The sequence below is a fragment of the Herpailurus yagouaroundi genome, unplaced genomic scaffold (genome assembly GCF_014898765.1).
Source record: "Herpailurus yagouaroundi ecotype Mexico unplaced genomic scaffold, PumYag 195, whole genome shotgun sequence".
NCBI classification, from domain to species: Eukaryota; Metazoa; Chordata; class Mammalia; order Carnivora; family Felidae; genus Herpailurus; species Herpailurus yagouaroundi.
In genome coordinates, this window is record NW_024412426.1 from 16,399,090 (window position 1) to 16,412,823 (window position 13,734).

General features: G+C 47.1%; 1 protein-coding gene across 5 annotated transcripts in view; it reads left to right on the forward strand.

The window, feature by feature from the left end:
- ASTN1 (astrotactin 1) overlaps positions 1–13,734 on the forward strand; it is a 304,165-nt gene that overhangs the window by 201,175 nt on the left and 89,256 nt on the right. For 3 of the 5 annotated variants that reach the window (XM_040446692.1, XM_040446697.1, XM_040446693.1), the window contains exons 9-11: positions 3,080–3,154; positions 9,857–9,994; positions 10,502–10,652. In XM_040446692.1, coding sequence (XP_040302626.1) covers positions 3,080–3,154; positions 9,857–9,994; positions 10,502–10,652 — 364 coding nt within the window. The remainder of the gene's footprint in view (positions 1–3,079; positions 3,155–9,856; positions 9,995–10,501; positions 10,653–13,734) is intronic. The other 2 variants (XM_040446694.1, XM_040446695.1) reach the window with 1 other exon arrangement.

Below are 13,734 nucleotides of genomic sequence, written 5' to 3' on the forward strand. Positions count from 1 at the left end.
ATTGCCACGGTATTCGCACCCTAGGGCCAGACACTCGTTCCCGTATAGAAATTTGAGAACCTTCTTATTAGAATATTTGTATTTGATTCGGGTAACTGCTAAATTTAACTAATTTAGCCAATGCTTATAGGACACTCACTAAATGCCAGAACACTTCTGAACCCTTTAGCTATATTAAATAGTTCTGCCTCATAACAACCTCGCCAAGTGGATAGAATTGTTACCATCCGCCTTACTTTATAGGTGAGGAAATGGGGACACAGAATGATTAAAGGACTTGCTCAAGATCGCACAGTGATTCGTGGCTAAGCGGGAATGTGAAGTAGGCAGACTGGCTCCAGAACCCACCTCCTAATTGACGTGCCCTGCTGCCTCTCATTGTGATCTGGGCAAGCTCTGCCCTGCACATCTGCGCCCTTGGATTCTGAGTTGTCTTTCTCGATCTCCAGGCCCCTCGAGAGCAGGAAGGCTCTTTGACCTGACCTACCTAGCAACATGCTGATGTGTGCTTAATCAGTGGGCTCATTGATTTATTACCTATGGCTTGAATACAGGTTTATTTATGTTCTTCTACGCAGTTAATTGTTCACATTGTAATCGATGCCAGTCCTAAAATTTGGCTCCTCAACATATATTTTCAAACAACCTAGGATCCATGCCAAGAATTAACTCTAATTACACATCGTACCAGTTTTGAGCACTAGAGATGACTAGAAGGCAAAATGTGTGTTATTTAAAATTATCAGACTAATAGTAAATAAAATGCTATTTTGCCCAACAGAGAGATAAAGTTATGTCTCTGTCTCTCTCTCTTTGTATTTCCCCTTTCTAGGTGTCAAGGATCACATGGGACTTTTTCCCCTCGTGATTTCTAGACTGTTTCTTCAATTAATGCATGATTTTTAGCAGCTCATAAGCCACCACTCGCTGTTCAGCAAAAAAGAATCATATTTAAACCCCTCTCTGTGGGTTCACCTCCAATGAACAGAACAAACATGAAAGACACATGGGGGGGAGAGCTGTTGATTTGATGCAGGGGTTATTCATAATACAGTGTGGGGTCCTTTTTGGAGCCAACTCTAGTTGCTTCAGGGTATTTCTAAATTGAATTCCAAGAACAAAGTGTTTATAAATAGTAAGCATAAAAGAGAATGCATTCATCCCAGCCACTTCGGTTTATAGTCCCAGGAGCTCCCCTTGCAAATACTGACTCCTTTGGCTAGTTAATCGGTTAACTAGTTGAGTTACGTTGGTGGTGTTCAACCCTGTCAGACCCAACACTCTGTTTTATGACAAATATTTTTAACCCCTTTACATGAAATAGAACAAATATTTTAACCCCTTTCATGAAATTCACAAGTAGTAAAATCTGTATACGCAAGATTTCAAAAATAAATGTAATGCCTTAACAGTGTTTAAAAGAAAAATAAAAAGAAAATGCTTTATAATGATAGAGTAGCTTCTAATGTGTAAATGCTGTGGTACTATTGCAACAGGAGAATTTAATAAAGTTGACAGACACTTGCCCCGAATGTAGATTCACCAGAATGTAATAAGTAAAGTAACATATGATGTGCGATATGTCCAAGAGCAGTATCCGCTGATCCAGATGTGCTGTATTGGTGATTCAAAGATCGTGAGCAGCATTGCAGACAATGATATGATTTTCCAAACTTATGAACACCTCTTGGTAAAATTTCTAAGTAACAATGTATAATCTTCCCTCGATTTACATCATAGTTATGCATCCAGAAAATTTGTCATAGGTTAAAGCAGTACAAGCTGCTCTGTGCTTATGTGTAAATGGAGTTAGCATCTTGGCTCAGGTCACGATAGGCAAGTTTTAACCTATGTAAATGTGTAGTGAGGCATTCTGTAGTTTGTAGGACATACGGAAATGCTTTGTTGCACAGAGCTATCTTGAGCGCTGTCCGATTCTAGCCTTTCTAGCCCTGCCCTCTAAATGTTAGCAGTGTCCTCCAGTCGTTGTGTCCAATCGTTATGTGGGAGAGCAACCATAAATGTCCCCAAATGCACTCTCTTGGGTGATGGCACCCACACTGACAACCACTGGGTTGGTTCCTAGCATTAGATTTAGCCCCAAATCATAATTATGTCAATTTATTCTGCTGACTTTTTCTAGTCTCCAGTAAAATCCTCAATCATTGGGTTCTGTGGGAACAAGGGCTCAGTTCATCCAGAGTGTACAATATTTAGTACCCAGCACAATCACGGGCTTTCCTAAGTCTGCCTCAAATGAGTAAATACTTTTTGATTAGACATTTGGGTTAGTCAAAAGATATATATACTATTTAAATAAAATAGTTTTGTTACTTGCAATTATAAGTGACAGAACCTAGAAGCTCATAAGGGAGACTTGTAGTTAAGAATCATTTAAAAAATACCATTTCAACTGTTTCTGTTTGGAGGAATGGCATTAAAATGTTTGAAAACATCTGGAACCTGTCAACCTTCTTGTCGTTTTGAGGAGGGAAGGGGAACATGTCGAGGACCCTGTATGAGCTGTGCCTTTGGCCTACGAGGTTTGCTTAATCTTCATAGTGGTCTGGAGGCACCTATTACAGACTCTTTTTTTACCAAAGAGGAAATTAGACTCAACAAGGCAACTAACTTGCCCACAGTAAGCCAACAGCAGAACAGAGTTTGAACTCAGAACCGTCTGACTCCAGAGGCTTCGTCCTTCCCAAGAAGTCATGCTGACCCTCTTTTTTTAAGTGAGGCAAAGCTAAGTGTCAGTTAAATCTACATCAGAAGGACCGTGAATTACAGCTACGTGAGGTCCACCTTAATATAATTTTACTGTCTCTGTAGCGGTGGTTGTCATGTCTGTTACATTCCACTTTCCTAGTGGTTCGGTGATTTTTATGTTGATCCTGTTCTTGGTCTGGCTCCAGCATTCAGGGTCTTACGTGAGCTCCCATCAGTGGGATCCTTGAGGGCAGGGATGAGGCCTCCGTGTCTTTGGGTCTCCAGTACCCAGCATGGTGCCTGGCACGAAGTAGATGTTCAGAGAGTGTTTGTGGAGTTGACTTTAATTGAATGATGTTTCTCCTTTTAGGCCTTGGCCTTACACAATATTTCAGCGGGGCTTTGACCTGGTTTTGGGAGAACAGCCTTCTGATAAAATATTCAGGTAAGTGGCTGTCTAGGGACTTGCTTACGTATGTCTACAAGCCCCATGTCTCACTTGGCACTTAACTTTCTTCCCTAGAGATAAAGTAGAAAATGGGAAGCACATCTAGCTGTTCTGCCCTCCTCATTACAAAAGTGCTGGCCCCGCACTCACGCCCAGTGACAGCGTGGAGAACTCTTGAGGGCAGACAGCCCTTGTTTGGGCCCTGGCTTCCTTTGCTTGCCTGCTCTGGGAGCCCCAGTAATTTCCTTAACCTCTTGGAGCCTCCAGTTTCTGCGTTTGTTAAATGGGGCCGCGTTATTTGCCTGGTTGTATTGTGGTGAGGAATGTATGAGATAATGCAGGGAAAGCCCTTGGCACAGAAACTGGCACAGAGCAGGCAATTAATGTCAGTTTCTGCCTCTCCCTTTTGCATCTAATTTGCACCTTTTTCGTCAAGTCTTATTCAGAATCTGTCCCGCCCCTGCCTCCTCCTTTTCTCAGCTCTACTTCATTATTATTTTTCTTTTATCTACCACCCTCCTAATCAAATTGGATATTTCTAGTCCCTCCCAAATTTCTACCTACATACCTGGGAATAGCACATGCTAGAAAAGTCAACCAGCAGAGGAAGAATTTGGGTGCCGCCGCGAACTATTGGATGTTCATGAAGTTTAATTCACGCCAGGCGTTAGCCGGAACACAACTTTATTTCCAAACTAAGATCTTAGCATGCGTTTATTTTGTCAGCGTGTCCTTCATTTAGTGAGTATTTGCTGACTACCGGCAGAGTACCTGAGATTGCTTGTGGCCTGGCAGTATGGATGTGAATACATGTCCCTCTACGTGCATGCCCTCTGATGGAGGAAGTAAATAGTCCTGCCAAGGATGCATTAAGCTAGTGCAGGGCTCTACCGGAGAAAAGGCGGGCCGTGTGGGGCAAATGGAAAGCTTGTTTCCTTTTTCCTGCACTCGTACAGAGTGCTGAGTCTCCATATTCTCTGCTTCCTTTCCGGTCCCTTCCCCGGACCTTTCCTGTCAGCCTGGCCTGGCCTGGCCTAGGTGTTAATTTTGCTCCTGCATTTGCCCCCTCGAGCCGACTCCTCTACCCCAGCTTCTCTGGTTCCTCCTCTGTGTTGGCCCCAGATGGCCTGGGTTTGGCCCCTGCAGTGTTCTCTTAAGGCATGCTCTTAGCAAGAGCGCATATTTGTAGAGCTGCTTCTTCACAGGGCCTCCCCTTGCCTTTTTCCCTCCTGAATGTCTCTCTCAGGGGAGGCTGGGTCACATTAATGGCATTGGCCGCAGGCTGCTTTTGAGGATTCGTGCTGCACAAGATGTCAGCTATATTCCTTAGACTATGACTTGGGCATTTAAACTTTCCAACAAGGATTTATCGTTTGGCTGACTTTTTTTTCCTCTCTCTTTTTCTACCACTGGTCTGCTAAGACCTTCCAAGGGTGATAAAGCTAAGGCAGATGGAGAGCCTGGTGGAGTTCAGCGGATTGATGTGCATAAGTTTCCTCTCCCCTCAAAGTCAGAAACCAACACTTTGAAAAACCGGGGCCTTAATGAAATTGCTATTAGAGCAGAACCTGTACAAAAACTGTGCTTCCATCCCCACAAGTACCATTTGTTCTTTTCAGATATGTTAGCTGCCAACTGCATGTGATACCCACGCACTGCAGAGGGGTCAGCTGAATGGTTTGACCCTTGCGGTTATTTCAGGAGCCAGTGGGGTAATCGATCATGTTGGCCCCTAACATGACAATAACTTGCCTGTCTGGTAAAAGCAATGGGTCATGATTTACCTATTTTAGGTATTAAGAACTTTCATCAAAACCACCCTGGGGTCGGAGTAAACCACCCGCCAATGGCTACTGTGGAAAATTCTATGACCTGGTCAGTGACTGTAATCTCTTCAAGAAGCTAAGGACTGTTTACTTGCCATTCTGTTCACCCATGATTTAGTATCCCGATGAATTCCAAGCCACTGCACATTTCTGACATTTGAATCGTTCCACATTTGAATGCCAATGTACAAGGCTGTTTTATAAGTTGCCCTTCTCCTATGAAAACTTCCATTCTTTTTTCTTTTTTTTTAGTAGAGAGAGGGCAGGAGGGGCACAGAGAGGAGAGAGAGAGAGAGAGAGAGAGAATTCCAAGCAGGCTCTGCACTGTCAGAGCAGAGCTCATTGTGGGGCTCGAGCTCACGAACCGTGAGATCATGACCAGAGCCGAAACCAAGAGTCAGACACTTAAGCAACTGAGCCCCCCAGGCTTCCCGGAACCTTCTGTTCTTAGTCAAATCTATTCCCTACCTGATCCACCGTCCCCGGCAACTTGAACACTTCCCGTTCTACACTTCTGCTCATCCTCTTTCCTCTAGCAAGAATATATATTCTTCTTCTAATATAAACATTATCCGTTTTCATGGTCTGGGTCAAATCTTAGTTAAGCCCAATATCTACTGAGCACCTACCACTGCAAGGCACCGGTTTAGATGCTGTAGATATGACCAAACAAATATGATTGACATAGCCCATGGCTTCAAGAAATTTACAGTGTCATCCAAGAATTGTTCTCCAACCCCGATCTTCCAGGAGAATCCCAGCATGCTTCAAAAATGGCCAGTGATCTTCTCTGGCACAAACCCATTAATTGTAAAGTTCAGGGGCATGGGATCAGGTCACAAATTTTTAAAAATCACCATGGTTCTTCTGATCTCTACCCAGGACTGAGAAACATTGCTCTCAAGCTTCTCCAAATCCACAAAGACTTTCCCCCCCTCCAAACATCTATAACATACTGACTGTAATATTTATTTGTCAATTATTTCATCTCATGTTTCTTTTTAGTTGCCTGTTTAGTCCAACGAAATGATTGTCTTCTTGAGGGAAGGGGTAATACCCTACATGGCTTTAAATATTTACTATCTAATTATATGATTTTGAACACAGTAAATCTCCAATAAATGTCTATAGCTGATCATTTCAGGTTTTTCTGAAGGGCTTGAAACCAGATTAATAAAGACCTTGTTACCCAACCTAACCTTGGTAATCTGCAATCCCAAAGAATCTGGGAAGGGCCCAAGCTAGACTCAAAGGGTCCAAGGAAGCTGAACCGAGTCTCCTTTGCAAACCCAGTGTGGTCCCAGAGACATTCTTTCCATTATGGTGAGGATCATGCCATTTCACTAGACCCTCTGGTGGCAGGGATTGGCACAGACCAGATTTCTCTCTCAGACACCCTCCTTCCAAATGTGTACCTGTGTCACTGGGAACAACATCTCATCCTGGAATGGCCGGACCTCGGGAAGAGTGAAGATGCCAAGAGCTAACCGTCAGTTTCCCCACATTCTGTTTCATGCCAAGCCACAGTGAGAGTACAGGCTTATTATGCCCAGTGCTCTCTGGCAAGGGTTCGCTTCTGAACAGAAGTTTCAAGTGCTAGTTCAACAGTGTCGTGTGCAGGACTCAGCCTACAGCTGAGCCATCAACTGTGGTGGTCACCACCAGCTGTCGCAAGAGAAGGCCCAACTTGGGAAAGCATTCCAGATGCTCTCCCAATTTCTCTTTGGTGGCTTTCTGAAGTCATTCCTGCCAAATCTACATGAATGAGGGACAGATGAGATTTCAGGACACAGCTTTTTCTCTGACAGTTTGTTCTATATTTGGTTTTTGGAGTTACTCAGTAAATTTTGCAGAGAAAAGAAAACTTTAGAATTTCATAGGCATGAGCCAGTATGGGCTGGAAAGCTGCTGTGAGCCATACTTGAGTATCAGACCAACCCCTGTCTTTCCCACTTATGGAGAGGTGACCTTGGGGAGGTTGCTAAACTCCTTAAAATGTTAGTTGACAAAATAGTAAAGTGTAGCCAAATGGCCAATCTGAGAAGACTGTATTGAGGGTAAATGGAGCAGCATACAGAGCACCTGCTGTGTTGAGAGTTCTCAACTGAGGTTAGTCTCAGCCACATCTGACTTTGCTTCCTCTTACAGGGTTTCACCTCGGCCCTACCAGACATCGAAGATTACACTGTTTTTCTTGTTAATGTGGTACAGTGTTATGTCTCAGAAACTACTGTGCCCTTTGGAGGTTCCTCACAATATGAAACCCAGACCCATCTTGACCACTAAATCCATTCAGACCCAGAGGTTGACCCGCATCCTGCTCTAAGTAAAGGGTGATCTTCGCCATCACTTCTCCCTTAAGTTTGACAATGGAGATTATATCCATCCCGGAGCCTATGCAAACTAGGGAACATAACTGAATCTCATTATTGAACAGTCAGTAAATATTTATGGAGTGACCTCCTTGGGCCAAAACTTGGTGGTGGACAGTGCGGATACAAAGACGGCAAAGAAACCTCCCCTGCCACGCAAGAGAGCACGTTTTTCTGCGTGGTGATAGACATGAGAAGGTGGCCATGAGTCACCATCTCTGGGGGCAGCCAGGGACCGTGTGTGTGTGTGCACAGGGGAGTGTCCTTTGTTTCAGCCTGAGGTTGAGCGTGAAGATCCTGGAGGGCCTTCTGGAAGGGGTGGGGATTTTAACTTAGTCTTAACATGGCTGGAATCCAGCAAAGAAAGGGAAGCAAATTCAGAAAGGATTCTTAAGAGCAAAGCGAAGAGGTGAGGAAATTAAGGCAACTTTAGAGACGACAGTCCAATTGCAGGGTAGAAGCACAAAATGTGAGGCGGGGGGTTGGGGAAAGAAGCAGCTGAAGAAGGGGGTGAGAATGACACTGTTGGAGAGTAAACTTTGCTCTGTGGGTCCAGGGTGCTGTTGAACAGTTTCAGTTGGGGAAAGAGGTGGCTTGCTTTTCCCTCTGAACTGTTGCTGAATGCAGAGGAGGAGGGGAACACTGAGACAGAGGGACGTGGAACTCTGTCTTCCAAAAGAAAAATTAACCGTCAGAAATATGCTAGAACTGCCAACTGTTTCCGAAAATCTGTTTCATAAATTATAAGCTACAGGTCCCAGATTTGTTGCTCTGCATCAGTGCAAACTTGTAATTTTATAACCAAAATAGAAAACAAAAATTCACCTCTGTGTCCAAATCAACAAATAAACTGCTTCCTCCCTGGTACCATTCACACTTGTGTATGTTCTCGCTGAAACAATAGCTTACTTATAATATTAGTGGTGTCCTCACCCCCGCCTGCCTGTTGTAATATTACCCTCAAGAATGTCCATTCTGAAATGCCATGTCCGTGCAACACCTTGCATATTGTTGCCTTCAAACCCACTCCGTCTCTGAATCTCAAATTCCGGGCACTTAGGGGCAATCATTTGCCCTAATCGGCTCCTTAATCTTGCCAGATGAGAGAGAAAGAGAGAGAGAGAGAGAGAGAAGGGGCTGGTGTGCCTTCCATTTTGCCAGCTGCTTCACAGAAGAATGAAGTGGCAAGTGTCTTCTTCTGTCCCCTACTAACTGGCCTCCCTCACCTGGTGCAGACCCCTCCCTGCATCCCTGCACAGACCCAGCCCCATCCCACTTGCTCAGGGTGTTGCCTTTCCCCTGGGCACCCGCCTTCTCTTCGGTCAGCTGCTCTAGCACCCCGGGCTGCCTGTCCGTTAGGGAGTGGGTGAAAATCACGCGAGCCTGGGTCAGTGGGCATTCTCCGCGGCCAGCGTTCCAGAGGACTGCATTTCTCATAAAAGATCACAAGCCATCCGTCTGGTTCCCTAGCATCATCTCAAGCAACCCCAGGGAGTGGAGAAGGGAGCATGTGGGTTACGGGAGACGGATGAGCAGGATTCTGAAGCGGTGCTCTGTGACCAGCGTGCTGATCAAGCCAGGGCTGGGTTCTGTTTAATTGTATGCATTCCTCAATTGCTCCTCCCTCCACATTAAGTTGGAAGGGGCTGCCAGACTGCCACAGCCTTGTGATATCCCACCCACACTGGCTTTTATCCCATAGACTATTTTTGACTGTGAACACAGGGTATTTGAATGCCTTTGAAAAAAAAAGAATGAATAAATAAACAAATAATCTTTCCCGGTTTTCTTAAGCTCTCCCTTGAAATGCTGATTGATTCTTCTATTCCTTTCAGCCCTTGTTATAAGAATTAAAAAAACAAAAAAACAAAAAAAAAAACAAAAAACTCCTCTGTCTCCGGAGGGTTACTGCCATTAGCTGAGGATGTGGGTAGGCGTGTGGTGAACACATCCGGGCTTGCCCCGTTCTCCGTCTTCTCTTCTCCCTTGGGCTGCTGCCTTCCCTCATTTCTGTGTGCACCACACAACCTGAAAAGGGGGAGCTTCCGTCTTCTTTTCCCTTGGAGGCTTCCTTGAGGCACAAGAAGAGAAGCCGTCGCTACCACTGTGGGTGTGCCATCTGAGGGCTGGGGACGGTGGGAGGCCAGCCTGTCTCTTCAATTAAAATGCTTCCAATTATATCTGACATAGGGTTGAGGAAGCCCAGCTTTACATCTGAAGGAAACTGGAATTCGATTTCTTAGGGCTTGATAAAAACCACTTCAAACAGCTGGTGAGTGGGCGCCATAATCCGTTCCCCCAACTGGCTGGACGTGTGCACAGGCGTAGGCCTCTCTGCCTCTCTGGGACTCCCGTCATCTTATCCATGGCACGGTGGCCAGCTCCCTTTCCTGAAGAGGCGGCGAGGGCCGAGAAGGAAGCCCCTGACAGCAAAAGGCCAGGTCCCCTGGCGGGGTGGTTACTCCCCAGCTGTAACCCCCCGGTGTTGGGTGTCCCTGCAGATTCACCTACACCCTTGGGGAGGGCATGTGGTTGCCCCTCAGCAAGAGTTTTGTGATCCCACCGGCTGAACTGGCCATCAACCCTTCGGCAAAGTGTAAGACGGACATGACAGTGATGGAGGACGCTGTGGAGGTCAGGTGAGTCCGGGCCCAGGGTGCTGGGGCCACATTTGGCTTGGGGCGCTGAGTGAGGAGCTACCTGCCCGTGCCAGGAGCTAGGAAAGGAGTCACGACGAGCCGAAAGGAGAAGTTGGCAGGCTGCCTTCAGATTCCCTGTACACGGTGCCAGGATCTACTCTATCTGGGTCAATATTGCACACCCCAAGGCTCATGCTCTGGGAGAGGACATAAAATTAGAGTTTGTAAGCACTTCCCACATCCCCTAAGGACTGACAGGCAATAAAATGTTAATTTCCTTGCCCAAGTTTAGACCTCCTTCTTTGACCAGGCATTACAGCCTTGGCTCATTTCCCAGATATGGAGAATGTCCATAATTTGTTAGTTCAAGGCTCAGAATGTGGCTGATCTTTAATTTTCGTGAGAGTGAGACGTGCTGCGGGTGACCAGAGAGGAACTTGGAAGGTGATGCTACTTGTTGTACCCGGAGTTGCCTTGACTCCTCGCCCTCCCCGTGTCTCCCCACAGAGAGGAGCTGATGACCTCGTCCTCCTTTGACAGCCTGGAGGTTCTCTTAGATTCCTTTGGGCCAGTGCGCGACTGCAGCAGGGATAACGGGGGCTGCAGCAAGAACTTCCGCTGCATCTCAGACCGCAAGCTGGACTCCACTGGTTGCGTGGTACGTCTGCCCCATCAGCCTTGTGATTCCAGCGGGTTGGGGGGCGCCCAGGATAACACATAATGCAGATATACGGACGCAAATACACTGTGAATGGAAGACCAGGCGCCTGGCTGGCCCAGTAGGCGGAACGTGTGACTCTTAATCTCGGGCTCTTGAGTTTGAGTTCCACGTTGGGTGTAGAAATTACTTAAAAATGAAATCTTTAAAAAACTAGAAAGAGAAGGTTGGGGGCCCCGGGCGACTCAGTCGTTTAAGCATTTGACTCTTCGTTTCAGCCCGGGGCATGATCTCACAGTTCGTGAGTTCGAGACGCCCGTCGGGTTCCGGGCCGACAGCGCGGAGCCTGTTGGGGACTCTCTCTCCATCTCCCTCTGCCCCTCCCCTGCTCACTCACTCTCTGTCTGTCTATCTCAAAATACATAAACTTTAAAAAGTACTTTTAAAAGAGAGAGAAGGTCAAAATGATCCCTCCCTCGTTGTCAACCACTGTCTAGTCTAAATTACGAATTTTTTCTTGACAGAGATGAGAAGCTAATCACTAGTCAATCAAGAAGAATTTATAGAGCACCTACTGTGTGCACTATAACTATCCTAGTGAAATTTCATGGATCACATAGCAGGATTCTTTGTTTCTAGTCTTACAATCTAACTGGTGAGGGCTACCCCCAAACAATTTGAGAATTAATTAGCTGCTTAACACTATGACATTGACTCTAATAGCAAATAGACTGTATTGACCATAATAGGAAATTCTACTTTATCTAGGGTCAGATCACATTGGCTGTAATAGGAGATTTTAGGAGAAACCTACCTAAGACCAGAATGATGAAAGAAGTAAGTTACGCCAGGTACGGTAGGGAAAAGTAAAAATATGTCCCCTTTGCCACCAGAGCAGTGAACTCTACTTCACCGAAGGTGGTTTTCTGCTTTGTTATCGGCTATGGAGACTTTGGCTACACGTAAATATGCGATGCCAGGACCTAAATAGGCCATTTGGTCGAGAGTGGACTAAGATAGCTCCTGCACTGTGGATAAAGAGTGACTGAACCATGCAGGTAAATGGAGGCAGGAGCGGATGAAGCCATCAGCTGCCCGAGCCTTCATATTGGCATTTTCATGCCCAGCAGCACTGTTTTCTGTTACCAGCCCTCCTTTCTTTTAAGGGCAGAATGATGCAATCCTCACAGAGAGGAGAGGACAAAGAAGGAAGACAGACAGGAAAGCCAGATGTAAAGTGGGCATAAAGGAGAGGGAGAGATGGTTTGTTGAGACACATAGTTCTGCTGTGTTTCTGGGGCAGGGCCAGGAGCCTTCAGCTGAGGGAGAATACGGTGCCTCGTCTTGCTTCCCAATCTGACAGCTGTGTTTCAGGAAAGGGACCCAGAGCAGGGGCAAGCTGTGAGGAGGCTGGGCCGAATCCCTCTTTCACACACCCCTTCCCTGTCTCTGAGCACCTGCTTGGTTCCGGGAGCTGTGCTCCATCAAAGACGGATATGTGCCTGGGATCCAGGGTGGGACTCTCTCAGCCCTAAGGCCTCCCAGGACTTTCACAGATCAGGCAGCAGCTGACAGGAGCCCAATTCATCTGAGGAGGGAAAGAAAGGGAAGAAAAGAAAAGGGAGAGAGCTGAGGGGCAGATAGGCGGAGACCTGGCCGGTCCATCAGAGGAAGGCAAAGCAAAACAGAGGACCACCGGGCAAGGACAAAGAGAAGTGCTCTGCGGGTTCTGTCTTCCAGAGGCCGCCGGGGGGGGGGGGGGGGAAAGTTGGTGTCCCACAGGGCTCCCCTCCCTTTGGCTGGTCCGCTTTCAGACGTCTTAAGCAATGAGCTTCCCAACTGGGTCCCTTGGGAGACAATTTCACTGTCTGATGGAGCTCCCAGCCGAGCCACCTTTTCCCCTACCGTTCAACCTGCATTTCTTCATTCAGATTTCAACCTTTCGTTCCTTGCCACTCTCTCGGGTCCCTCTGAGTCCTCAAACACTGTGTGCACGTGCACGAATACCTTCCCCCCGACCCCGGGCGGTCCCAGCTGAATCGGAGCGCGCTCACACCTTCGTACACTTATACGTGATATGCTCTCCACCTCTCTGCCCCTTTCCTGAGCCCCCAACGGTTGCCTGTCAAGTGCCTTCTGTTGGTGATCCTAGCCCCTTTTACTTGGCACGTAGCCTTGCTGGTGTATTTTTGTACTTTTAACACTGTAATCTGTGAGACGAAGCTAGCAGGAATAGTTCTGATGAATATGCATTTGCAATAAGGCCGCGCTGCGTTTTAGAGTTGGAGCCGAGGCAGAAAGTCACGCAATTATACCAGTGCTTGGGATTAGCATAATACTTTGAAGTCACTGGTCCACGTGGCTGTTCGGGGGAGGAGGGGCCGGGTGACTGGCAGGCCACCCAACGGACTGTTTTTCCTTGGCCATCACGCGCGTGATCCCTGAGACAGGAGGACTGGAGGGTGAGGGCCGATGTACCGCGTCTTGACCCTTGTGATCCGGCTGAGACTTACGGTGAGCTGAGCCAGACGTCAGCACTGTGCGAGAGCTCTGATGTTGATAGCAGAGCCTTCCAGAGTCATCTGGAGGTGTGGGCCAGGGCCAGGGGCCTTTGGGCGGCACTGGAGCACCGTTTGGGTGAACTGGGCTGCCGTTCCCCTCTCCACGTCAACCCTGACATTCAGTACTCTGGGTGCCCAACCGAAAGCCTTCTCAGGAGAGGTATGTTTTTGTGGAAGGAGAAAGAGGTGAGGAACTCCGAACACACTGGCCCTGAAGGAACCTGGGAAAGGGACAGGGATGTGGGACAAGAGAAGGCACCTGTGTATTTTCCCGATTGGCTGCAAGCCAGACAGGTGGGGCTGGTGCACATGGGCTGCTCAATCTTCATTCTTTCTAGGAAGGCAGGACACGTTTCTCGGTTACGCATGGACTCCCACAGGGTTAATTGCTACCCAGTTAATTGCCCTATTGTTTATGTTGTCTCTGAGGACAGGAAACAAATGCCCGTGAAAGGCACAGACCTATGGAAGCCACGGTCTCTCAGTTCCCAACCAGAACACTCTCCCAAAGCGGGGATTGT